Genomic DNA, 26,923 nt, shown 5'->3' on the forward strand with positions numbered 1-26,923 from the left:
GCCCGGCTGGATGTTCCCGGTCTCTCCCCCAATTGCTCCTCCTCCCGGTTCCCAGGGTCATAGAATGAGCCCTGGTACCTAGTCGAGCCCATGATAGAGTGATTACAAATACGAACAGTTTATCCCATAAAAGAAAGAATGAAAGTAAGAAGGAAGCTACACAAAATGAAAATAGTACCAGAAATAGGACAGGGTCAGTCTTCAGGAGTGAAGAAAGGCGCCCAAGTCTCCGAGCACACGCGGCCTTTTATTAGCTCACTGGCTTGTCCCGCCCTTCTCCTGGCAGGATTGGTTGGTCTATCCCGCCCTGTGGCTTCCCCAGAATTCGTCACCAAACTCCACCCATGCTATGCTAATTAGATGGTAATGAGCCCTACGTCAGTTACAGGTCCTGAGGAACTCCGCACTGGTCATGTTCCCCACGGGAGAGCAGGTCCCAGCTGCGATTTGGTTCCTAGATACACTTTGGTTCCGGCTCTCTGCCCTGAGCCACTTCCCTGCCACCTGTTTACCCATCGTCCCAACAAACATTATCAACAGCTCCTGTGCTTACTCTGCTTCAGAGCTCACAGAGCCACACAGCCCAGCTTCCTGCCCCTGGACGGTGCACTTGTGAACGTCCAGCAGATCTGAAGGCGAAATTTAATTCTGCTACTGCAGGCCTGTGTCAGGGCTCAGAGCCTCGGTTTGCTCATCTGAAAGCATAGAGGAGCAGACCTATCTGGCTTTTGTGAAAAGGCAGAAAAAAATGCAGCCAGTGCCTGCCACTGAAGATGTGTTCAGTAAACAGCAGCTGTTACGGTGATTATGAGTAGAGCTGGTAACTTCAAATTCAAAGCCCTATCTCTTGCAGTATATTCCTTAAGTCCTTAAAAACCTGTTCTGAGGACGCTCTTCCTAATCAGTCTGCTGTCCCTCCAGGCATGTACATCTAAGTTGTGTGTGTATATCTCTGTGTGTATACATACTATATACAGTGTTTGGAATATGTCTGTATGTGTGTACGAGCATCCATACACACACACACACACACACACACACCACTTACCAGTATGTGTCTCCAATATTTTCAAATTTTTTCATGTGTGCAGGTTTTATTTCCCCACCAGATTGGTACTACCTGAAAAAATGCAAAGAACACATCTTTTTTTTTCTTCATTACACATACTACATTCCACATATATACACACATTAATACACAAGTCATGAATACTTTCTCCTCATAAGCCATTTAATAATATAACAAAGTTCTTGGACCTCTGTTCTTTTGAAAATATAGCATTTCTTCTTTCAGGACCCAGCAATTTCAGGTTTCCTTAAAACTCATGAATTATACTAATCATAGTTTAATGCAACCAGGAAATTAATCTTTCACCTGTTGACCATGAGGTTTTCAGGCATTAGGTTACAGCCCTAAGAGATATTTAGGCCATTTCCAAGTTCCCCATGGCCATGTTACTGGCCAGCTTGTCCTGACAGCAAGGCCAACCCCTACCTTTCCCTATTCTTTCTGGCCCTATGCTTGGACCACCCTCATTCTCTCCCCAGGAGCCCCCATTACCCCGACTTCATATCTCTTCCCAGATGCTGAAATCTTGGGCCACCAGTCCTATAACTATTCTGGCAGTTTTCTGTGGGTCTCAGTGCAGGGGGACGGGTGTCATTTATTTCAAGCAGGATTGGTCACTTGATATGTTACGTCATTAAGAGTCCATGTATTTGATGGCAATTCCAAAGAGAGTATTTCGATGATTATTGTCCATTCTTGTCATTACCAACTAGATGTGGCGTTCTTACGGCTACTCAAGGTACCTTTGATCTTACTAATAATGAGCAAAGAGTGGTGCTCACATGCTCCCACCGAGGCACCTGGGGCTGCGGGCCTCACTCCTGCTCATTCATGTGCTTACCATGGAATTCCTTTACCTGTTCCTGCCATTGTCCTTTTCGGAGGATGTGCTTTTCAAACTTAAGCAACAGTAAATAAAGAAAATATTAAAACAAATTTTGATGCATGATGGGGAAAATACAAAATGACAGAATCCTTGAGTAATAAGGGATTTTATTTTCCACATCCGAAAACCCCACGCCTGTTAGTTCTGCACAGAATTTGAGAAGCAGAGTGGTTGAGAGGCCACCAGAGACTACACAGCAGGTTAGTGGGAAAGGCAGGACAGGTATTCAGATGTCCTGCTGCTCAGCCCAGCTCTCTTCATTACCTTGTGGGACTTCCCATGTTTTATAAAAGTACATTAGAAAGCCTGGGATAGCTTCCAGGACATGGCAAGGGCACAACAAAAGCATTGAAATTCATTCAACTTTGAAAGCATGCCCTTAGTTCCCGTCATTTTTTTTTCTCCCCTTAAATTCTTAATCTTGCCTGGACAATTTTATCTTTCATTATTAGTACCTGCATTAAACTTTACTATTTACTTTCCCTTACAAGGAACTAGCCAACAGATATCTTTACCTAGGGAGTTTGGAGGTATCTGTGATCACTGTCTCCACATCTTGGAAATAAAATTCTAAAAGGTTCCCAATATCATAGTATACGTATATATACACGCACATATAGATATACACACACACATTAATGTATGTATATATACATATATAGTCACGAATTCACAAGTCTATATTCTATATATACACATATACACACACACATATATTCTATATATATATATATATATATGTGAAAATGGCTATGTCAATTTGAGTCACTAATTCACAAGTATATATTCTATATATGTGTGTGTATATATGTATGGCTATGCCAATTTGAATCACTAATTCACAAGTATATATTCCATATATATATATAAACACATGTGTATATATAAATAGATTATATACTTGTGAATTAGTGACAAATTGGCATAGTCAGTGTCATCTCAGAAGCCACCAGAATAATTTAGAAACAGATTATAAACTGTATGGCACATTTCATAATCTCTCTACCTGGAATTGACCTGTCACCATGCCACATGTTAATAACTTTTAATCAGAATTAAACAGAGAGGCATTTGAGGCCCCTTAATAGTGAAGGGTGAGCCACATTCAAGAAGGCTTGGGAGGCAGTTTAGATCTATAGTCCCCAACCCCTGGGCTGTAGACCTGTCTATAGGAACTGGGCTGCACAGTAGGAGGTGAGTGCAGTTGAGGGAAGCTTCATCTGTATTTACAGCTGCTCCCCATCACTTGCCATCACTGCCTGAGCTCTGCCTCCTGTCTGATCAGTGGTGGCATTAGATTCTCAGAAGTGTGAAGCCTTCTGTAAACTGCATATGTGATGGATCTAGGTTGCAAGTTCCTTATGAGAATCTAATGCCTGGTGGAGATGTAATACACTTGAATCATCCCATCTGTGGAAAAATTGTCTTCCATGAAAACAGTCCCTGGTGCAAAAAAAAGTTAGGGGACCCCTGTTTTAAATCAATTGCAGACCAGTCTGGGAGGCGTGTGAAACAACCTTCAGACCAGGTTTGTTGTATACCTCTAACAAGTATTCTGCATTTACAATACCATGAACATCTGATGCGTGCACAGGGACAAAAAAAGATTGATTTGTTTTCTCAATGGGCTGCCAGATACTCTGAGCAGGAGATTCAGCTTACTGACCTGAGTCACTAAAAATAGAGACTTGCTAGTTAAATTTAATCTGTATTGATGCCTAATCAGTTGCCTCTAGTTCCTTGGTACTTTGAGAGAATATTTAGTTACAAGCCATCTCAACAGACCACCTTCGTCAGAGTTGAATCCTTGCATGTTATTCCAGGGGGCTAGCCCTTCTGTCTGTATGTCACTGCCTTGCAGGAAAAGCATTGCTGAATTGAATATGCCCAGATTTGATCCTAAAATTCAAAAGCCTCAAGTCTTCTCTGATTCACAGAGAGCCTCGAGGATAGCTGTTTGAAAATCACGGCAGTGGATGGTGGTGCCGAGGGCAGAGTCGATATGCTTGTGTTGGTGTAGACAAGTGAGTTTTCAGTCGTGCAGGGAATAGCACCCTACTCTGTGCTGAATGCTGTGAATTGAAATTGTGGTCATTCAAACAGGCATAAATAGCATCAACATGTACTGTGTGCCTGGATGCTCTGAACCAATTTAAACGGCAGATCAGCATAATCTGTAAAGCCTTGATCACACTGAACAGTTATTAAGATTGCACATTATAAATACGTACATCACACACATACACACCTATTAGCAAGCAACTATAGCATGGCGTACAGCATCCAATACTTTGGGGAAGGTTAGGATGTCAGCATTGATATCTGGTGACTTCCAGCATCAGGGCCTGTAATCCCATTTTATCTTGCCCTCAGTAACAGCCACACTTTAGCGGCACACCTGTGTCAACACCACTCAGAATGAGTCACTCACCCTGGGTACACGTACGAATTACCTTTCACATTTCGTTTGTCAAAGAGGCATAGGTCACATCTGGCAGAGTTACTGAGTCACTGGTGTAGGAATCTGAAACCCAAACTCCCTCCACTGAATTCTCTGCCTCGCTTTTGTAAATGTTCTATTTCACCAATAAAGGGCTGTCAGACTCAAGATTTAAAGATTTAAGCTTGAAGGGGCTATAATTATTTCTCTAGGGCTCTGCCGAGATTTCTGCAGCTTACTCATTCATTGTTCCCACATGATTTTATATTTGTCATTTTTTCCCCCTGCAATAGCAGAAGTCTTTAAATTGTTCCACACAAATGGAAAACTAAGGTGAACGCAAAAATCTGAACTTGACGGTCCATACCTATTTCACTAATATGAAAAGGCTGACTAATGCATGATTAAGACAGTGATTATAATGGTGGAATTTTATTAGGAAGATATTGTCTTTGCCCAGGTTATTTCTGGATGAAGTTTTGAGTGGAATTTTCACGTTGCTCCTTTTTCTCTTTTATTCATAGGTCCTGAATGTTCCCAGAACTACACAACAGCCAGTGGAGTGATAAAGTCCCCAGGATTCCCTGAAAAATATCCCAATACCCTTGAATGCACTTATATTATCTTTGCACCAAAGATGTCAGAGATTATCCTGGAATTTGAAAGCTTTGACCTGGAACCCGACTCAAATCCTCCAGGGGGGATGTTCTGTCGCTATGACCGACTAGAAATCTGGGATGGATTCCCTGATGGTAAGAATGACAGAAAGCCCCCCCAAAAAGAGAAGGACCTGAGAAAGGTGCCAGGATCCTTTTACAAGTGTCATGACACATGCATTATTAAAAAAAAAATAAATAACTCAAAAGGACAAGAGAAAACAAAGCAAAGTGGCAACTCTATTTACATAGAGCAGTGATGAAATGTTTGAGCTCAAAAGGACCTTAGTAATTATCTAGTCCAATTCCTTCATTTTATAGATAAGGAAGCTGAGGCAGGAAAGATGATGCAAGGCCTGGTAGCTATTTTCACGATAGAATTGGAATCAACACATAGTTTTCCTCACTGAAGTATTTTGCTCATTTTTACGAGCCTGCCTGGTCATTAAATCATAGACAGTCAGAGAATAGGACCTTAATAAATCAATTAAATCAAACCACTCACTCTGAACAAATGCAGAGACTAAGGATCAGAGAGGTTTAATTCCTTGGTAAAGTTTTAAGGATGAACTATCCATCAATCATTCTGCAAAAAGAAATTTAAAAAATTGGAAAAAGAATGAGAATGTTCAGGCATTCCTTAAGTAGACTGATTCCCTGTATGCTCTCTACAGAGTTTTCATCTTTGGCAATTTGAATTGCTTCAATATGTCATTCATATTGATCATTTCTATCATCTAGTTTAATTCATATATCTAGAATAGATCTCTTGAGCCCCTGCCACGTACCAGGCACTAGGACAATAAACAAAACAATCAAAGATATGGCCCTGGTAGAGTTAGAGTCCACCAGAAAGAATCAGACAGTAAACAATGCACATTACAAATAAATGAGTTATGTGCATGAAATATTAGAAGGTGGGGCTCAGCGCCTGTAGTTTGGTGGTTAGGGGGATGCCAGCCACATATACCGGGCATGGCAGGTTCGAACCTGGCCCAGGAGTGCTAAACAACAATGGCAACTACAACCAAAATACAGCTGGGCATTGTGGTGCGTGCCTGTGGTCCAGCTACTTGGGTGGCTGAGGCACCTAAGAGTTGGAGGTTGCTGTGAGCTTTGACACCATAGCACTCTACTGAGGGTGACATAGTAAGACTCTGTCTCAAAAAAAAAAAAAAAGAAAAAGAAAAGAAATATTAGAAGGTGGGAAATACTTAAAAAAGAAGAAGAAGAAGAAGAAGGAAAGAAAAATTAAAACTGGGTAAGGAAGGAGAATTTAGAGGAGGGCAGGTATGGGTTGAGATTTTAAGTAGGGTCGTTAGATTAGACCTTGTAAGAAAGTGACATGTGAGCCACAATTTGAAGGAGGTGGGAGAAGTAGCCTTCGCTGCTTAGATGTGTGGACGTCTAGACGAAAGGTGTCCATTCAAACCTTCTGAATTAGAAAGTGAATGGCAGAAATGCACAGCCAAATGCTGAATAGAGGGTGATAATATTAAATAATTCATTGCCGCTTCATTGCTTAGGTTGTGTTTACTCTGGTTTGATCTTAAGATTTCTTTAGGGAACACAGGCTACACAGATCAGAAAGGGTGGCTTGGAAGTTCTTAGTGGCCAGGCAATTAGCGATGCATAACATCTATAAAATAGAGTCAGATATTCTCAAGTTGGAGCAAATAATATACAAATACCTCATAAACAAAGAACAAGTATAATATGAAGGAAATGGCCTTAGTCTTTGCAATAACATTAAGATTATTAGTATAATTCAATTTAGCTATATTCCTCAATAATTAACAACATTAGAGAAAAACTCGGTTTAGAGAAATCTTTTATTGTCATTGGTGTAAATGGGCAAGTTAACATTAGCTTAATATCTTCATTGCTCTTTTACCATATAAATAGGATTATGATGATCTTATCAAAACTCTTTCATTAAGTAATGAGATTTGCCCAAACAGAATGCTGATGGATTTCCAAGTATTCAATCCAATAATTAGGAAAACAATATTATAATAATATCCTAAGAATAGTTGGAACATTTAATAATGGGTTTATTTGTTCACAGCCCAAATTTGCAGCCTTCCTTTCTAGAACTTTCATTGAAATTGACATCTGAAGAGGAGGTCCAATCAACCAACTTATTTAGAATACTTTCAGAAGGAAGCACATTGTTATTAGTGTCAAGGGTTTTTCAACACAGTAATTTTCTGGCTCTAGAAAATCATTGAGTTGAAGCAAAGAACAATTAACAGTAAGAGTTATCAGCCTTGCAAAATTCATCCGTGTTTTCAACTATGGTGCATTTGACTTAGTCTCAGGGAAAACTGGCTTTGGAGTATGAAGAATGCATTTGTATATCTGTTAATATATACCTAACCACCATAACAGCTCACTTGTTAGGTAAATGAGAGTCTGTGCCCTCGTGGGTATTTTGTCAATGGTACTAGAAACATTTTTGTCATAGTAGTTCAACACATATAGGGCCTCTGCCAAGGAAATTGCTTTTAGTCTTTGATATCTTTTCCAAAAACAACAACCAGAAGGCGCTGAAGGCTTTTAACCATCAAGTGATTTTATGTTGCATTTTTTCATAAACATTGAATTAAATGACTGAGTAATTGAAACTACCCATTGATTCAAATTGACTTTGAAGCAAAGCAGTTTACTCCAGATTCAAAGCATGCATATTGTGAATACACATCTCCATGGATCCCTCATTTGGAAGCTCTTAGAGATTCGCACACAAGTAGCAACCTGGAGGAACTGGTGGAGGTTTGCATATACTTTGAGACCCAGGGCCAAGCACGGCTGACCTGGCTGGTGCTTGTGCTGAATGGGGACACCAGATGTGACAGCTTAGCTCACATGACTCCCGTGCAGGGTGCCCATGAAGTTGGTGCTGTGTCTCAGCTAGCCGAAGGGGCCGACATGTCAGCACCTTCCAACAATAATCACGATTTCAGAAATAAATTTCCTAAAAGGTAGATTTAAATCTATTGGCTTTCACTTACTAATACACTGAAATTAACCTCCTATAACCACAGGGATAGATGTAAATGTGCCGTTTTTTTTTCTAGGAAACAATTGTAAAGTTTGTTTTTAGTGTTCCACATATTCCCCACCAATAAGTTTTTATTTTTATTTTTTATTTATTTGCTTACTTTATTCTATTTTTTATCTTTTTGGAGACAGAAGCTCATTCTGTTGCCCTGGGTAGAATGCTATGGCATCATAGCTCACAGCAACCCTAAATTCCTGGGCTAAATTTAGTGATCCTCTTACCTCAGCCCACCGAGTAGCCAGGACTACAGGTGCCCACCACAACACCCGGCTAGTTTTTCTATTTTTAACAGAGATGGGGTCTTGCTTTTGCTCAGGCTCGTCTCGAACTCCTGAGCTCAGGACATCCACCTGCCTCAGCCTCCCAAAGTGCTGGGATTACAGGCGTGAGCCACTGTGCCTGGTCAAATTTTTTTTTTTTCATTTAATAAAAGTAGAGATGGCCTACTTTTCAACCTTTGAAATGAACTCCCTTTTTTGTTTATTATTCAGAATACCTCATTTAAATGGCACCTCTTTTTAGTTGATCATTGATTTCATTTTTTCCACATAAAAAGGTGGTAGACAGCCGAATCTTCTGATTCTGAAGGAGGGTTGTAATTATTGGAGAGATGAATGGGAAAATACAAAGAATGTGGTATCCCTATTCCCCGTTGCAGGTCTATCTTCTAAACAACACAAATACTCTGTTATCTTCACACCTGACAAGGTACGATCAGGTATATAGTTCTCTATCTTGGAGCACGGCGTTTGCTTAAATTCTTCAATAATTCCACTTTGGAATCACACTTCTCTTTTTGTGACACTTTCCACTCATCCCTTTGGCCTTTGGGTGCACAATAAGAGAAATAAGAGACCCAAATAGCTGTGTTCATGTAAAATACACAAATGAGCACACACAGGAGATGGGTAAGAATGCTCCATCCATTCTCATGCAGATCAATATTGCATTAGCTTGCCAGGCTAAGGCCTCGGTGTTGTTCAGGAAAATTCAATACTTCTTTGTATTAGCATCGAAAAAGCCTTTCACTGTCATATCTTAAGGGCTCCTAAAAAGAGTTGCCTGCTGCTGTCTGGGGGCAATGCTTTGAAAGACAGACAGAAGACAGATTTACCCAGCAAGTCTTCAACATTATAAACCAGTGAGTCATGGAGGCTCTAAATTATGAGTCTGCATTAGACAAGTTCTCTTCTGTTTGCTCTTTCAAAGAGTCTCCACTTTCACCCTCCCCGAAGGAATTGAGGGATAGTGGGGGGGGGGCATGCCACCAGAGCTTCTAGGGTTGGGGGAGACCACAGCTTTCCTTGTGAGCTTCCATTCTTGGGAAGGTCAGTGGTTGTGGTGATGAGAGAGCCACCCCCAGGATTACGGATGCAAAAGTTTGCTTGCAAACTAAAGAAAAAGATGGTGAAGCCGCACTAATGGAATTCAAAGGATGGGAGGAAAGTGAGGAAGAGTGAATGAACTCTAAGCCTGGCATTTAAAATCGCAGACCAGAAATGAGATTCCTTTTTGAGGAAAGGGAAGACCGGAATGGATGGGGTCTAGTAGGATATTTTCATGCATATGTTATAGGCAACTTTGAGCTCCACAGAGATGAAAAAAGTTGCCGGTAGGGCCACTTCCAGAATGAAGAAAATATGCAAAGAACCAGGGCTTATAGAAGACTTTGAGGCCAGATTGAAGCTGAAGAGCAACCAAAACCAGCCAGAGTTTCATCTTCTCAAATGCTTTCTTCCGCCAACCAGGAAGCCTCATATAACAATATTTGCTTCCCATCCTGCAAAACCTGAGGGTGTGGTGGCTGGTGATCGACTGTATCGACTCCCACCACTGGGCCGCCCTCCTTATTCTCTGCATGATAGAATGCTTGGTTCCTGAAGAGTGGGGGCTTGCTGTAGAGAGAAAAATTCTTTGAATTCAGTCACATCCGTTACTTTGAACGCATGGAGAAGTTATCAGGTATTCAGAGTAACCCATTTTAAATATTGTTCAAATACGGGAACCACTTGGGTTTGGTTTAGTTGGATCTGGGATTTTTGTTTTTGCTTTTCAGTCTGGGATTTTTTTGTTTGTTTGTTTGTTGTTTTTCGGAGGATTGGCCAACAGCTAAAAACCTGTTAGCCAAGGAGTTGCACACCCTAAAAAGCAGAGTGGGAAGATTTGCAGCCTACTAGGCACTGGGCTGGTACTTGGGGCTCCATGAAACCCGGTTGTGCAATTCGCTTTGGCAATCGCACTTGAAGATTCCTCCAGCCATCATCCGCGGCCTTCTGCATCCAAGTTGCGCACCCAGGGCTTGGAATACCACATCCCTAGTGAAGGCCCCTCCCTCCAGGGAAGGTCCACCTACTGTGCTTCCTTAAACAAAGCAATAATTCTTAGTTGAAATGCACGGAACCATGGATTTCTTGGAGGGGAAAACAGTCCACACCAGATTGTCCTTGTAAGCCCAAACCATCTGTTATATTTTTACCATATGTGCAATGAAAAAAAAACCTAGAGAAAAACAGATTTTTTTTTTTTTCTCTGTCTTGGCTTACTGCTAATCTGGACAGGGAAATGGAAAGATTCTCCAAGTCCAGGAGGCTTCTGCCCTGTTCACAAGGCAACATACAATTACTCATTGCCTGGGTTTGTCGAGAGTGCTTCAACAAAGGTGTGGCTAGTTTAGCCAAATAGCAATTTGACTTGAACTTAAATCTGTCGATATTCCCAATCACGTATTGCCCCAGGCACACTGTTTTCCTGGTGTGGACTATCAGATGGCTGCTTTAGGCCAGCTCTTGGCCACTGGGAACAAGTGCAGGAGGCCTACCTCTCAGGTTTGGGAGAAAAAAAAACTGGAATGCAAGCCAGAAAAATGCATTTCCAGGGCAGCACTTGTGGCTCAGTGGGCAGGGTGCCAGCCCCATACACCGAGGGTGGTGGGTTCAAACCCGGCCCCGGCCCCGGCCAAACTGCAAACAAAGTAAAATAGCCGGGCGTTGTGGCAGGTGCCTGTCGTCCCAGCTACTCGGGAGGCTGAGACAAGAGAATCACCTAAGCCCGGGAGTTGGAGGTTGCTGTGAGCTGTGATGCCATGGCACTCTACTGAGGCCGACAAAGTGAGCTCTCAAAGTGTCTCTAAAAAAAAAAAAAGAAAGAAAGAAAGAAAAATGCATTTGCATTTCAGTTTATAACTTGCTGTTATGTATCAAACATTGGCATTGGTAGTCTCTAGCTTTTAAAATTAGTCTTTAGATAAAGGCTGGAGTAGGACACGGTCCATTATCCTTTATTCAAGTCTGTGATGTTTATCAGAATAAGAATCCAGGGCTAAATGAGGAAAGAAATAGAAGTCTCCAAGACCTGGGTCTGGCCCATGGTGATGCTCTGGTTCCCAGAACATCAACCATCTCCATAATCTCCCCCTGGGGCAGGAGAATAGTGGACAGGTAACTCCAAGAGAACCCCGTGACCACAGCCCAGCCAGAGTCCTTCAGCGCTGGGTTGCAAACGCAGTGCAGCCCTGGAGACGATGCCAACGTGCCACTTAGATAGCACAAAGCTCATTCTTTGCAATTGAAGTAAACATTTTGATTCTGTTCCTGAAAACAATTCTGCCCACTGGGGAATGTGGTTATGCCTGTAACTGCCCTTCTGAGCACACTTTGAAATCTTCTCTGCAAACCCAATCCAATATGTTTGCTGCAAACCAATTAACTAGGGAAGACTTGCTTTGGGTTAGAAAACACTTCTGGGTTCTGCTGGGACCTATGTTTATAAATGGTAATTCTCCCATCTGCTGTAGAAGAAAAGAGATTTTTGACATTTCTCTGTATTTCTCCCTTTCCAGTTGGCCCCCACATCGGGCGTTACTGCGGACAGAAAACTCCAGGTCGCATCCGTTCCTCATCGGGCATTCTCTCCATGGTTTTTTATACCGACAGTGCAATAGCAAAAGAGGGTTTCTCAGCAAACTACAGCATCCTGCAGAGCGGTGTCTCCAAAGGTCAGTGTTTCTTCATCTTGCAAAGCCCCGTGGTAAATACTCCTCACACACCTGCTGCCACATGAAACACGCAAGAAAGAATCGTTGTGTGAATTGGGCTGCCACGTGTTTGTTTTTTCCCTTTTCAATGCTTTTTTAGGTATATCAATAGAAAGTACTATTTGCCATGCTTTCTTCATAAAATTGTAGATGAGAGGACTCCTTGGGAGCCTCTGAGATTATAGGACCAAGTGGGAACTGGGAAAGCAGTGACTTGAAACAATGAAATGTGACCAGGCCATTCACCTGACACCCTCACATGCATAAGAGGCTGAGAATCCTAAAAGAACTGGGTTCACATAATAGAATAAATCTATAATAGATCCCTGACAGAGCAGTCACACAGAATGCACAGAGGTGTGCTTGTGGAAGACCCCAAGGGGAGTCATTTTGTTTTTTGTGTCCTATTAAAATACCCAACTTAAACTCAACCCTTGCTCAAAGTTTATATGGTCTCCAACTCTTTTAAAGGCCCAAGGGGGAAAAAAAACACTAAAAAACAAAGAGTAAGTTGTCTGTGGGTTTCATCAGTTCTAGATTCCAGGCTATAAAGTGACAAAGGGGGGAGAAGAAAACGAGAGTTGGGAGGCGTGTCTGCCTTAGCTCAACTGGAAAATAAAGAGGCCAAGGGAATCTCAAAAGCTTATTTGTTCTTCATTTATTTGACTACTTGGTGTATGTATCTGGAAGAGGGCTGTAAGTAATTTTTATATTACAACTAACAAACCTAAGTTTAAATGTATGAAACCAGTCTAAAGACAATCTTTTATGCCCTAAATCTGTTTTGATAATAGATTTAGAAAAGATGAAAATTTTAGTTAGTTGAGATTTGTCCAGAGAGGCAAGAATCTTCGATTCCATCTCTAATGCTGTTTTTCACTCTAGTGCTTTAGATGAACATTTTCCTAAAGTTGATTACTTTTTTTCCTGCTGCCATCAAACTGAGTATGCCAGGCCTAATGGAATTCGGGTTTTGATGACTCATGGTTATTGCTGAGTTCATTATTATTTTATGCTGTAAAACCAGAGTGTTCTTTGGGTCCATAAGATACTTCAGCTTACCCTGGATAGATGCTTTTGTGTTTTAATAAAATAAATGAATTATATTAGTTATGTTGGTTTTGCCATGAGCAGAGAGCATGAGAAAAAAGGCAGTCAGGAAGAGGGGTCTATTTGCCAATTACAAAGAATCTGAAGGAAAGTGAAGATCTGGCCAGGCATCGTGGCTCATGCCTATAATCCAAGCACTCTGGGAACCCAAGGCGGGTGGATGGCTTGACTTCACAAGTTCGAGACCAGCCTGAGCAAGAGTAAGACCCCGCATCTCTACTAAAAATGAAAAACTGAGGCATGAGGATAGCTTGAGCCCAAGAGTTTGAGGTTGCTGTGAGCTATGGCACTCTATGAAGGCAACAAAGTGAGACTCTGCCTAAAAAAAAGAAAGTTAAGTTCTACTGACTGTTGAGTGTAAATTGTAAATAGATGCAGAGTCTTTCCCAGTTTTATTAGATGTTGGAGGAAATAATTTAAAACCAAAATTTTATTTAAATACACCTGTTGACATTACACACACACATGCACAGAGGGTGCCAAAAAATGGACACACACTGTAATATACCGACAAAGTTTGTTACCTTATGCATTATATCTTGTATCCCTTGTAATTATAAAAGACAAATGTAACTTGAGTATTATAATTTTTAATGCAGTTAAAATTGTAATACCTGAAACGTTTATACATTTTTTGGCACCCTCATTTCTAAACACACACAACTTTGAAAGTAAATCAGAATGCCCATCATTTCCTAGTACATTTCAAATAGTATTTTTGTCAACCTAGGTCCACTTGAGAAAATTATTAATCCCATTATGATCTTCCTAGCCTTATTTTTAAACGATGCTGTGAAAATGTAAGTACCAGTGCTACATTCCAATAGGTCCCTTGCTGCCAACTTGTGTGAGAGACTGAGTGAAGGAACTCTTTTTAGTCTGGCAGATTAAAAAGAAAAGATGCATCTTAGGTCTGTTATGTTTTGCTTGATTTGAGGGCTCTGTTTTTCTTTTCAGATTTCAAATGTATGGAAGCTCTGGGCATGGAATCAGGAGAGATTCACTCTGATCAAATCACAGCTTCTTCCCAGTACAGCACCAACTGGTCAGCAGAGCGCTCCCGCCTGAACTACCTTGAGAATGGGTGGACTCCTGGGGAGGATTCCAACCGAGAGTGGATCCAGGTATGCAGCCTGAAGCCTGGCGTGTCTAGGGCTGAGGAAGATTTGGTTATCTAGAAAGGAGGGTAAACATCACCACCACCAAAAAAAAGTCGTACCATGCCAAATGCCCTCAAATGAGAAGAGAGGGTAATGGGCATCAGATGTAATCACCACTGAATGATCAATCACAACAGGATCAGAGAAAAGCAGGTCTAGGTGTCATCCCTGAAAAACTATTTATCTTCTCAGATGCTACTTAGATACTTAGATGCTACTCAATTACAGAATTTGGGTAGATGGCTCACTTTGATCACAACTCAATGATCTGATGTTTCCCAACTACTACACATTTTCTGTGGACATGCTTGGCATTTTTTTTAAAATTTCCTTGATGTGAATCCTGTTTATAGAGGTGCATGAGATATTATTTCCAAGTATAGGGTCTTCTGTTTGTTCGGAGAAGGGAAGGAAGGGTCAGGATATATTTTTCCATCAAGGACAATAGAGCACACCCTCCAGAAGGAGTTTAGCTGCAGGGCTGGTCTTAGTTGACCGTGTGTTTGTGTTTATGTATGAAATGTATATACCTGTGTTCTTGTTCACGGGCCTGCTTCTGCTTTCTTCACTTGGCTTTGATATTTCCTCCCCTGCCATAACATACAAACCCTACAGGTCCCTCCTTAACTGCCCCAACCCTGAGCTGTCCCCATGTTTCCAGCAACGTAATCGGCGCCCTTCTCATCTCAGCACCACTCCCAGTCACCAGCCTTGTTGGATATTGGCTGATACTCACACATTCATGAGTGTTCAACCCATTGTTAAATAAAACGTCCACGTCTGGATCTATGGGTTAAACTGTGGGCAAATTATACAGAAGATTATTCGCAGAGGGATCCAGCCTTCCTTTTCAGGAGAATAGGCAGAGTTTATCTTGTATTCATTGCCAGATATATAAAAATGAATAATTCCCAGAGAGAGTTTCTAAGCAAGGAAAAAAAGAAGAAAAAACCCACCAAGATGATTAATTCTCTACTTTCCACATCTATTGCTGTTTCAGTCTTTTGAGCACAAATACCAGATTTTGTTTTACTTTGGAAAGGTCAATATTAGTTTAACATACACTTCAAGTCGAATAGCCTATTACTGGAGACTGAACTCATGCTAACCTCTAAAAGATAACACAGAGAAACGTGGAGAGGGTGAGAAAAGATGAGACTTTTACCTTGGGATTGCTGAATCCAGCTCTAGATTAAGTCAGAGACCAAATGAATTTGCCTGTGTCAGAAATAGCTCTTGGTAACTTGTTTTCCCACATCTTCAAACCAACAAACGGGTTGGTATGATTGACAGATATGCCTCTGGAGGAAAGCTTAGGTTTTGCAGCGCTAAGCATGTTTGCTTAGTAATGGAGTCCTGTTCTTGGTAACGTGAAGAGCTCGGTCATGGAGGGATGGATGGTGATCTCCCAAGAGTTCTGAAATTGCAATTGTAGTGATTCTTCTGTGTAAGGCAATTCTCTGTCAGGAGAAACATGGAACCAGAATGGGGTCTCTCAAAATATTTGTCCACAAGACAGGATTTACATCTTTCTTTACAGGTAGGCACAATCTGAGATTGTCCCAGAAGAAAAACAAAATCTCTAATCATCTAACTCTTTCTATCAGAGAGAGTGAGAGTGGTCAGGAGAAGCAAGGTAACCCAAACCCCCCAAACAAGAACTTCCATACAGTCCATGCTCTGCTCCAAATCTCACCCAGAGGGTGGGGCTGAGACAGAGGGAGAGAGAATTTGGCACACTTCCACTCACATTTCACTGCCACAGCACACCGCACAGCCACACTTAACTTCCACGGGGCAACAGAATTTACCTTCTGCTGAAGGAAGGGAAGTTAGAAATATCTGGTGAACAGCAAGAATAATGAATGTGCCATTCACAAAATCCTCACCATTTATGGAATGCTTACTCTGTGATGCTTACTCTGTCCAACTGTGATGAATTCTTGGCTTATGTTTTATTTACTCCTCAAAGCAGTTCTGAGAAGGAAGTATAATTATCGGCATTTTTTAAATGATGACAATGCTGGGTGTGGTGTGTTAGGCCTGTAATCCCAGCACTTTGGGAGGCAAGGCGGGAGGATTGCTTGAGGCCAGGAGTTTGAGGCGGCCCCCCATCCCCACCCCCAGAGCTAGGATGATGCCATATTACTCTAACCCAGGGGACAGAAAGAGACCCTATCTCCAAAAAATAAAAAATAAAAAAAAGAGAGAGAGAGAGAAAAGTGATGACACCGAAGTTCAGAGAGGTTTGTAAATGTTCAAGGCCACAATATCTACTGGACTTGAAAACAAGGTCTACCAGACCCCAGCCCTGCTGCTTTACACCATGGTGTCACGGGTTTTTCTCATTCATCACCACTCCTATACATTCAAGTATTATTTTACAAAGCATCAGTCTCCTCCCTGCAGACTTTTCCTCCCTGGCTGAGAGGGCTTGCTCAGAGATGGGTGGGGTGCTTTTTGTCATTAAACCTAGAATGCAAGGCCCTTAGGCTTGGTTCCCTCTGAAAGGTGAATGTCACAAAAATTAAGCTCTCAGGTTCACCTTGAGGTAAAATTATCATTTTTATTTTCCCTTCGGAGCTCAGCAGGCTCATTTGCATGCGTGTTGTGTCTGTGGACATGGTAGGAGCTGTTATCATCCGCCGAGATCACCTAATTATGAATAATTTCATGTGTTCCCAGCTTTGCAGAAACTCCTTGGAAGTGGTTGGCTTGTTATTTGCATTGGATAGATGTTTTATAAATTAAGCAACAAGTACAGAGTCATTTAGACTGAGGGCAAGAGGCGCCACCTGTAATCACAGGACCCTGGGCACATGAACATTCTTATTTGCGTGCACCTAAGGATGCAGATGACATTTGTTTGCTTTTTCAGCTTTTTTTGCATTTTGCCTGAAATATGCCCCCACAAAACAAGTTGCTGTGGCAACAACAAGAACAAACACTTGCATGTGTTAAATTAATAAGGCAATATTGGAAGCTGACTCTCCTTCAAGACAGGAACAGTCTTGGGTTCCCATTGTTTTTTCTAGGAAATTACTGAGTGACATGAAAAAACAATGCATCATTAAGGGGGCTAGGAAGGTCCACATCGGGGCTTCCTGTGAGATCTGCTGTCTGCCACGAAGCTTAAAAACAAGTCAAGGAACCCTTTGGTGAGAAGGATCAGGAAGGGAAGTCCCAACCTGAAGATTTGCACACAGCTATATCCTGCTCAAAAGGCCTTTTCATATCCTGAGCGGCTAAAATAATTCTTTAATTGTCAATGGCAGAGTTAATCACACTATAAAATTCCCCCCCACTTTTTCCCCCAGAGAATTCCATTCTGTATTCTGCGTCCTAGAACTCCTTTCCTTATTATGAACATCACATTTTTTTTTTCTTTGTTTCTGGTTGAATCAAAGATTCAAGGCAAAGACTCGATGTATAAGAGATTCGATAAAAATTCTGACTTTTCAAGCACATTGTTAGAGCTCCAAGCCATTAAATCCATTGAAACTGAGTTTCTTCTCCTATAAAATAAAGATAATGTAGCTTTCACTCCGTTCAAGTTCTCTGAGTCTATGATACTATGAATCTCAAAGAAATGCAGTCTCAATTCTTGCCTTTCATCTCTGCAAACGAAGTATATAGCTCACGATGTCTGCTCAGGAGACGTGTTCTCAGAGATCCTAAAAGGAGCCATTCACACACAAAGCAGAATGTAATCCATTAATTATTTCAGTGTTTTATTAATGATAGTGTTCACCACACTGTAAACAGATTTATCCTTTCAGCTTTAATTAAAGCTCTTGGGAGTGGCTTTCCTCAAAACAACTGTGACTTTTCTCTGATTAAAATGCCAGGAGACCAAAAAAAAAAAAAAGGAAAGAAAATGAAAAGAAAAGAAAAGCAAGAGACACAATGCCTGGGTGTGATATGAACTTTGTAGATCGAAGAAATAAAAATGGCACCAGAGACTAATTGATTACTAAGCCTCCCCTCCCTGCCCTGCCCATCTACCCAGTGACTTTAGAAATAGAATTATTTGACAAACTATCTTGGGCTGAAACTCTACTCTTCTCCTCCTTTTTTTTTTTTGATACAGAATCTCACTCTGTTGCCCTAAGCTAGGGCACCATGGCTTCAGTCAGCCTAGCTCACAGCAACCTCAAACTCCTGGGTTCAAGCAATCCTCCTGCCTCAGCCTCCCGACTAGCTGGGACTACAGGCACCCACCACAATGCCCGGCTAGTTTCTTCTATTTTTGTAGAGATAGGGTCTTGCTCTTGTTCAGGCTGATCTTGAATTCCTAAGCTCAAGAGATCCTCCCACTTCAGCCTCCCAGAGTGCAAGGATCACAGGTGTGCCCCACCGCACCAGACTATTCTCCTCCAAATTTGAGGCCTTGCCTCTTGTGGAAACAATCGTGACACTAGATTATTTATGTCTTCATTTATATAAGCCAGAGGAGCAGAAAGCAGTTGGTTTCTGAACCACATCCTGTTTGGTTTGGTAAATCAGCCCTTTTGTGGATTAGTCACACAGAGAAGGGAAACCTCCCAGAAGACCATCTGTAACAGTGAGAAAACAGGAGCAAACCGTGGAGGCAAAGACTCCTTCCCTCTCCATACCATGTTCTTCTAGGAGAGAAGGAACGTTCCAGAAAAGAGGAGCCAGAGGTAACCTGAAGAAGCTTGTTTCCATGTTTTCCCTTTGCCTTATCTGTTTTTCTCAAATAATATTAACATCTTCCCCATTTTCTCCCTTAAGGAACTTTGAAAACAGACACCAGTAGCAAAGGCCCTTTGAGAGGTGGGCTGAACTGACTTCAAACACACTCAGAACAACACACACATTCATGTTTATTCCCTGATAACAATAGTGTTAAAAAAGTAAATGCCCCACCCGACACAGTGGCTCATGCCCGTATTCCCAGCCCTTTGGGAGGCTGAGGCTGGAGGATCACTTGAGGCCAGGAGGTTCAGATTAGCCTGGGCAACATACCAAGACCCCATCTCTACAAAAATATATTTTTTAAACTAGCTGGGCATCATGGCATGCATTTGTAGTCCCAGCTACTTGGGAGGCTGAGGCAGAAGGATGGCTTGAGACCAGGAGTCTAAAGTTGCAGTAAGCTATGATCGTGCCACTGTACTCCAGCCTGGGCAACACAGTGAGATCCTGTTTCAAAAACAAACAAACAAAAAAAAAGGAAATGCCCTCCTTATAGGTTCAGCATGTAAAACTGGTGCAGTCTAAGTAGGTTTCAGGTTGCTTTATGGATTTTAAACGTAATGGAGAGACATGTTCTAAAAACAAAATCTTCTGTTTTCCGAGTACTCTCCCTTTATAAAAACACCTTTTCATACACATCCTATTTTAACCTTAAAAGGAGATTTTTGTCCCCATCTTCATTTGATAAAAATGAGGCCCAAAGAGGTTAAATGGTTTGCCCAAGGTCCAAAAAACTGTAACTGTGGAAAATCTCAGTCTTCACACCATTCAAGTGGACTTCCTCTCCCAGACTTGGGGAGCAAGGTGGTAGGCCCTGAATGAGAAGTCCAGGCAGTGGCCAGTGGCTCAGTTACCACTTGTGTTTGGACTGACACACAGCCAGGGTGCAGCTGAGGTTTGCAAACACCTTTGGCCATTCTATTGTGAGTTTCACCTCACGTTCTTGTAAGTTGAGTTACTCTGGACGGATACTCTCATGCCAACTATTCAGAGAGACGGCAAGGCCCAGCAGGGTCATCAGGCCTGAAGGGCATGGAGGAGACTCTCCCTCAGATAGTAAGGGTCTTGATGCTCAGCCCCTGGGGGCCTTCGTTTAATCCTTGAGGATTTACTACCCACATTGCCTTGGCTCTCCCAGCACCCCATCCCCAACTCTGGGTTGTTGCTACCAGCAGCTTCCAAAGTGACCCTGTCATGATTTAATACTTGAACTTGCTGAGGTTAGAGACAAAAAATTTTTAAAGACAAAGACCTGACTTCAGAAGCTAAGAAGGGGCCAGCTCACCCTCTTTAAGCACCAAATGGAGTGAAATAACTCAGGAGTCCTTGGGCATGTTTCCTCTAACAAGCGGTGTTATACATTTTTATCAAATTTTAGGTAGCAGAAGTGAGTGTTTGCCTGTTCAGTCAGAAGAATGTGTTGCTTGAAACCCTTGTTCTTATCTTTAAAGTAAGTGAGAAGCTCCCAGAAATTGAAAAGTGGACTCCAAAGTTGTTGATCTTTAGAATTTCATTAATTTTAACAAGTTTTATACATAATCTTCTTTCCTCCTAAACTTTCTGGACAAATCTTGTATTCTCTGATATTCATGTGTTACATGTAGACTAGGTACCTCCTAAAAAATAATTTTTGATTTTTCCTAAAATCGTCCGTTTCTAGCAGGTTTATAATCTGTAATGCTGTATTCAAAATCAGTTCCAGCTGCTAAATCGACTAATCCAGAATGTACATAAAGCCAGGTTTGTCCTGACTGTAAACGCCTTGTGTTTATAAGCCAAACACTTTAGGGAGTGTATTAACTCATACAGATCATTAGTAAATTGCAGAAATTACAAATAAAATGATACTTAATAAATCTTTAACTAGAAAACTGACAAAAATAGCTTACGAGTTACCCAAACGTGGAATGATACATGTGAAATACAGTGTTGGCAAAATTAGGGAAAATACAGCTGTTCAACTGAATGTGTATTTCCCAGGTGTGCTGAGCGCGTGTGTGTATGTTTATTGCAACTAATATTAACAGGCTGTGTTAGCCAAAACATTCATCTAGAAGGGAGACAATTTGCTTTAAAAAATTCCGCAAGGTGAGCTATTCTGCAGATTCCCCTTCCTCTACAAAACAAATGCTTTACGTCCCATCCTTAATGGGTCACGGGTCTCCTACTGATGACAGGGTTTCTGCCCAGGAAGTATATACGTGTATTCCTGTCCCCTGGGGAACTTTTCCTCATGCTGTCTTGGGGACTTTAGCTTTTCACATTACAGGAAGTTATTTACAGGAAATATAAAGGGATGGATGAAATCCTGAAGTTATTTTTGTTATTATTTTTTTAAGGACTGTATGATTTGGGGGGAAACAGATACACACACGCAAAAGACCATTATTTGGATATTTTTAAGTGATTGCTTTATCTCGTAGACATTATCAAGATGATTTTAACCGTTTGGCTCAAGTGGACCTACTGAATTCAGTTTAAGAAATTAGTCGAAGGGCTTTGCTAATGAGTAGTTCATGTCCACACACCGTCAAGAGAATGGATGACATTTAAAGAAGCTGCTTAGATTTTTCTGATGAAGCATTCCTAGAAAGACAATACTGAAAAAAGCACCCTCATTTAAATAGAATTACAATTAAAAATAAACGTACTGTGTAGCATGAATGTTCCATTGCACGTAACGATTTTGGTTCCTTTATTATTTGATACCAGTGTCGATTCGATCCAACATTTATAGTTCTATAATTCTACAGAAGAATTTGTTTTTTTCTTTCTGGGATAGCTCAACTTTAAGACTGAAAGGGATGCAAGCATCGTTCTGTCTCAATCCCTTATCTTGCATAGGTTCAGAGGTTAAGTGATTTGCAAGACCACATAGCAATTTAAGGACAGATCCTGGACTAGAATCTTAGCATCCGATCTTACTCCCACTCTATTGCAACAAGATGTGAAAAGGGATTTGGGTCCCTTTTCAGGGACCAGAAAACCAAGCGAGCAAGTTTAAATTTCAGTCTATCCCACTGGCTGGTGATTGGTAAAATGATGTCTATTAAATTCAACCACCAGTGCAGATGCTTTAACTTAAATGATTGGACTCTGTCTTAGAGCAGGTTTCCTGGTCTGGACAATACTGACACTTTGGATTGGATAATAAGTTTTAGGGACTGTGCATCAGAGGATGTGAAATAGCATCCGTGGTCTCTACCCACTAGCAGTCAGTAGTGCACACGCGCACACACACACACACATATACGCAGGTCATGTTAACCCAAAATGTCTCTGGACACTGGGGAAAAGTCACCCCCCCAGTTGAAAACCACTGGTAGAGAAGATGTTCAAATTCTAACAAGTCATTTTTGAAAGAATCAGACTGGACAGTCTCTTGAAAGAAAAAGTAACCTGTTGCCTGGCTGGGTTTTGTCACTTTTCAAGCACTTGTAGGCATTATTTGAACAGAACTGTAGTTCTTTTGTTTTCTAAAAATACAGATGTGTTTGTTTACCTTATGCAGGAAAATAGCATCGTAAACCACTGTGCTTATTTATCTCAAGGCTCACTATTTTTAGCCTTTAAAAGTGAACTGTTTTTAACTAAATAAATACAGATGTTAGTTTAAAAGGCTGCATGATGGCCGTCTCAAAAATGCCATTCGAATGGGATTAGGAAAAAGAAACGGGATAAAACTACAAGTTATCTTTGACAAGATGTAGGGAAAACTAAGACTGAAATTAACTCCTCCAGATATGAATGTTGTATGTCACCGACCTTTGCCTACCTGTCTGAGATTTTAGCAGTATGTAAATCAGAGATTTGTTGCTTTCTTTTTTTGAACTTCCAATGTAATCAAGAGTGAGGAACTGTGGTTGAAGATCTATCTATTGCTTATTAACTTATCTTTTCATGGGAAAAATAATATGAAGTTTCCATTTCTGTAACCCAAACAACAACACATTAAGAGCTATCCATGACCAGCCAGCTTCATATCCGTGGACCAATGAGAAAGCAAGGTGGATAGTTTCACATCTGTTTTGGGTGAAAGTCTGTTCCTATCTGTGGTATTTAAAATTTAAAGAACTTTTGTTATTATGCGATTGGGAATCCTCGGGGAACATGTTAATGAAATCCATAACATGCACAGATTTTTATGATAGCAGTTTTAAGAAATTCCTTTGGTGGGGTTTGTCGATTTCTGTCCTGGCGGTCATAATTGTACCTTTTACAGAGTGCATTCATGTTCACATTTGGGAGCGCTGGATTCGTTTATGCAGCGTGTAATGTAACACATCCACTCCTAGCCTTTAAATAAGAGCAAAAAACAAAAAACAAAAAAAAGGAAAATGTGTGTATTCTTCAGAACTGGCATCACCCAGAGTGTATCCCCAGCAATCTTCTGCCAGGGTGAGAGAGAGAGGTACAGCCTGGAAATTCCAAAGTGTGGGCGGGGATTCTGTGCCCTCGGACAGTTTTCATTGAATGCACCATTTGAAAGCACCGCATCAAAATGGCAATTTTGATCCACATCAGAATAGCAATTTTGAAAGCGGACCATCAGAAGCCTGCATACACACATGCACCCACCCACCGACACACACACACACACACACACACACACACACACACTCTTACTTACTTTTTCCACCTCTCTCCTCCCCTTCCTCAGCCAGCTAATCTCATTCAATTCTAGGTTCAAATAAAGAGAAGAAAGTAGATTAAATTTAAAAATTCTCTATAAATCTCAATAGTAATAAAATGCATTACGCTTTTATATTTCTAACGATGGAACAGCGTAAGCATTTTAGCCTAATTGCACATGTTATAACTCAGGATAATCACATCCACACTTGGGCAAAGGACATAGGCATATTTTCCCCCAGTTTTCTTTGCCTCCAGAGGTTAAAAATGCATTTAGGGTATTATTATTATTATTTTTTTTTTTTTTTTGAGACAGAGACTCACTTTGTCACCATGGGTAGAGTGCCATGACATCATTGCTCACAGCAACTCTTGGGCTTAAGCAATCTGCTTGCCTCAGCCTCCCCAGTAGCTGAGACAACAGACACCCACCAAAAAGCCCCATATATTTGGAGACAGGGTTTCTCACTGACTCAGGCTGATCTGGAACTACTGAGCTCGGGTGATCTTCCTGCCTCAGCCTTCCAGAGTGCTATGATTACAGGTGTGAGCCACCATGCCTGGCCTATGGCCTTCTTTTAATGGTCTTCCTGGAAGAGAATGATGTCTTAATTCTACCAAAGTTTTATTTTTCCTATAATTCTAATGCTTTAAATATCTAACTACATATTTTAGAGACTTAACAAATACACAAATAAGCCCCCTTATTTATCTATAAATAAATATTTTTATTATGTTATTTATATTATTTATAAATAAGCTTTTTAGGTTCCTTCAAGTGTTTATAGTTCTGTGATTATTTTAAAAATAAATTTACTCTGACTGGGTGCAGTGGCTCATGCCTGTAATCCTAGCACTCCGGGAGGCCAAGGCAGGAGGATCAGGAGTCAGGAGTTGGATACCAGACTGAGCAAGAGCTAGACCCTATCTCTACAAAAAATATAAAAACTAGCCAAGTATTGTAGCAGACACCTGTAGTCCCAGTTACTCAGAAGGCTGAGGCAAGAGGATCTCTTGAGCCCAAGAGTTTGAGGTTGCTGTAAGCTAGGATGATGCCACGGCACACTACCCAGGGTGACAGAGTGAGACTCTGTCTCAAAACAAATAAATGAAATTAAATTTAAATTAAAAAATAAATTTACTTTATCAGCTTGTACCTTGAGCTTTCCTATGATGAAAATGTAAGTCTGTTGCACATGGTTAGAATTGATAATGATGTGAGGCAGCACATAGCGTTTTATTTTTTTTTTTAAGTAAGGAGATTTATTTTTTTCTTTAGATCAAATAATTGTTTAGGTGGACTTCATCCTGAAGCTTGTCTGAGGATTTCACACAGAAACTTCACTAACGGGGCCTGTTTTCCTTTGAGCTAGCTTGCAGGGAAGTACAGCCCAGTAAGACAGGGAAGATGAAGCTCAGATGGTTCATCTTTCATGTCTCTCCAATCTTTGAAGGAAATATCTGTAAGGCATGGGCTCACCCACCATTACAGACGGTTCACACCTTCAAGTCCTGCCAAAACCCGCTCTTTTTTCCTTCCTTACGAAGACAAATATCACATTCAATTCTGAGAATCTTATGAGCCTCAATACTAGAAAAGGGAAGGGGAAAAAAATGCAGCCCCAGGAATCTAGCAGTATAAAGAAATTCATTACAGTTGTCTTAAATCTTCTGCTTCTAAGACTCCATCTGTTTACTGATGGCTAAAGCTGATGCAGGGAGCTCCCACCTCAGAAGAGAGTGTAGAGACCCAGGGAGGCACACGGGCTAGTGGCTCAGGGTGCAAGAAATTTGACAGAGCCTTGAGTTTGAGAATCCGGAAATGAAATATCAAATTTCCAGTAGGAAATAGTCACAATAATGGAAAAAGTTAGAAAATCATATGAAATATGAAATACTCTCAGCTGGGTGGAATGGATCACACCTGTAATCCTAGGACTCTGGGAGGCTGACAGGGGAGGATCACCTGAGCTCAGGAGTTTGAGACCAGCCTGAGCCAGAGCAAGACCCCATCTCTAAAAATAGCTGGCCACTACTGAGGTGGGTACCTGTAGTCCCAGCTACTTGGGAGGCTGAAGCAAGAGGATCACTTAAGCCCAGGAGTTTAAGGTTGCTGTGAGCTATGATACCATAGCACTCTACCCGGGTGACATAGTGAGACTCTGTCTCAAAAAAAAAAGAAAGAAAGATGTGAAATTGTGAAATACCAAAGGAAAACAAATTTTTTTAATTTCCGGGACTTAGGAATAGAAATGAACATTGTCCTTAAAAAATTGAAAGCCTAACATGCAGAATTTTACTGGCCTGATTATTGAAATACTGCCTAAAAAATCCACACAAGTCACTGTAAGTCCCAATCAGCAATGTTTTATAGCACATACATTATGCTATTTCTTTAGTTTTAATTTATGTTTCCAAATAGTGTATTTACAAGGATGCTGTTATTTATTTGGAAAGTTCCAATATCAACTAATGGCAAGAATTAATTCATTTAACATTTAAATGTAAAGAAAAATCAGACAATGCTTTTGTTCCTATAACATGATATTTCCTCTAAAATCAACCACTAGTAAATAGAAGAGTTTCATTTACTGAGATAAACTTGGAAGGTGTCTTGCACAACCTCCATCAGGACAGTCCTTGTGTCTTCTGGGGAATAGGACAACAAGGAAAAGGAGGAAGGAAGATCTGGGCTTCAACCTGTATTGGCTGAAATTCTGTTCCAATTATCAACGTCTGTGATACAATAGTCCAGTCCCCTTCGTGGAAGAACATTGCTGTTTTCCAGAAAGGTTGAATAGGAACATCTGTTTATCTACTTATCTTTCTGTAAAGTGTTTAGAGTTGGAATATTTGTGTTTCTCATATAGAATTCATCTCAATTTAAATCTTTTTATCAGAAGTAATTCAAACAGGTTAAGAACCAGCTCCTCCATTTCTTTGTAAAAACTGGCAGTTTGTGAAAATCATTGAAAGTGACCTGTGTTGAGTCCTTAAATTTGCATCTCAAACTATAATGGCCATGTGATGAGATTTCTATTGCTATTTAAAACCTGTAAGTTGTATGAAAGGAATATCTTTTTTTTTTTTTAGCCTTTCCAAGTATGTGCCTTATCTCTGTTTTTACAGTCAAGAATACCCCACCTACCCACAC

General features: G+C 40.9%; 1 protein-coding gene across 5 annotated transcripts in view; it reads left to right on the forward strand.

Moving 5' to 3' along the window:
• Positions 1-26,923, forward strand: part of NRP1 (neuropilin 1) — a 161,101-nt gene that overhangs the window by 66,443 nt on the left and 67,735 nt on the right. For all 5 annotated transcript variants that reach the window (XM_053572337.1, XM_053572334.1, XM_053572335.1 and 2 more), the window contains 3 exons: positions 4,920-5,147; positions 11,954-12,109; positions 14,216-14,382. In XM_053572337.1, the coding sequence (XP_053428312.1) occupies positions 4,920-5,147; positions 11,954-12,109; positions 14,216-14,382 (551 nt within the window). The remainder of the gene's footprint in view (positions 1-4,919; positions 5,148-11,953; positions 12,110-14,215; positions 14,383-26,923) is intronic.

Source organism: Nycticebus coucang, chromosome 20 (assembly GCF_027406575.1).
Source record: "Nycticebus coucang isolate mNycCou1 chromosome 20, mNycCou1.pri, whole genome shotgun sequence".
Classification (NCBI taxonomy): domain Eukaryota; kingdom Metazoa; phylum Chordata; class Mammalia; order Primates; family Lorisidae; genus Nycticebus; species Nycticebus coucang.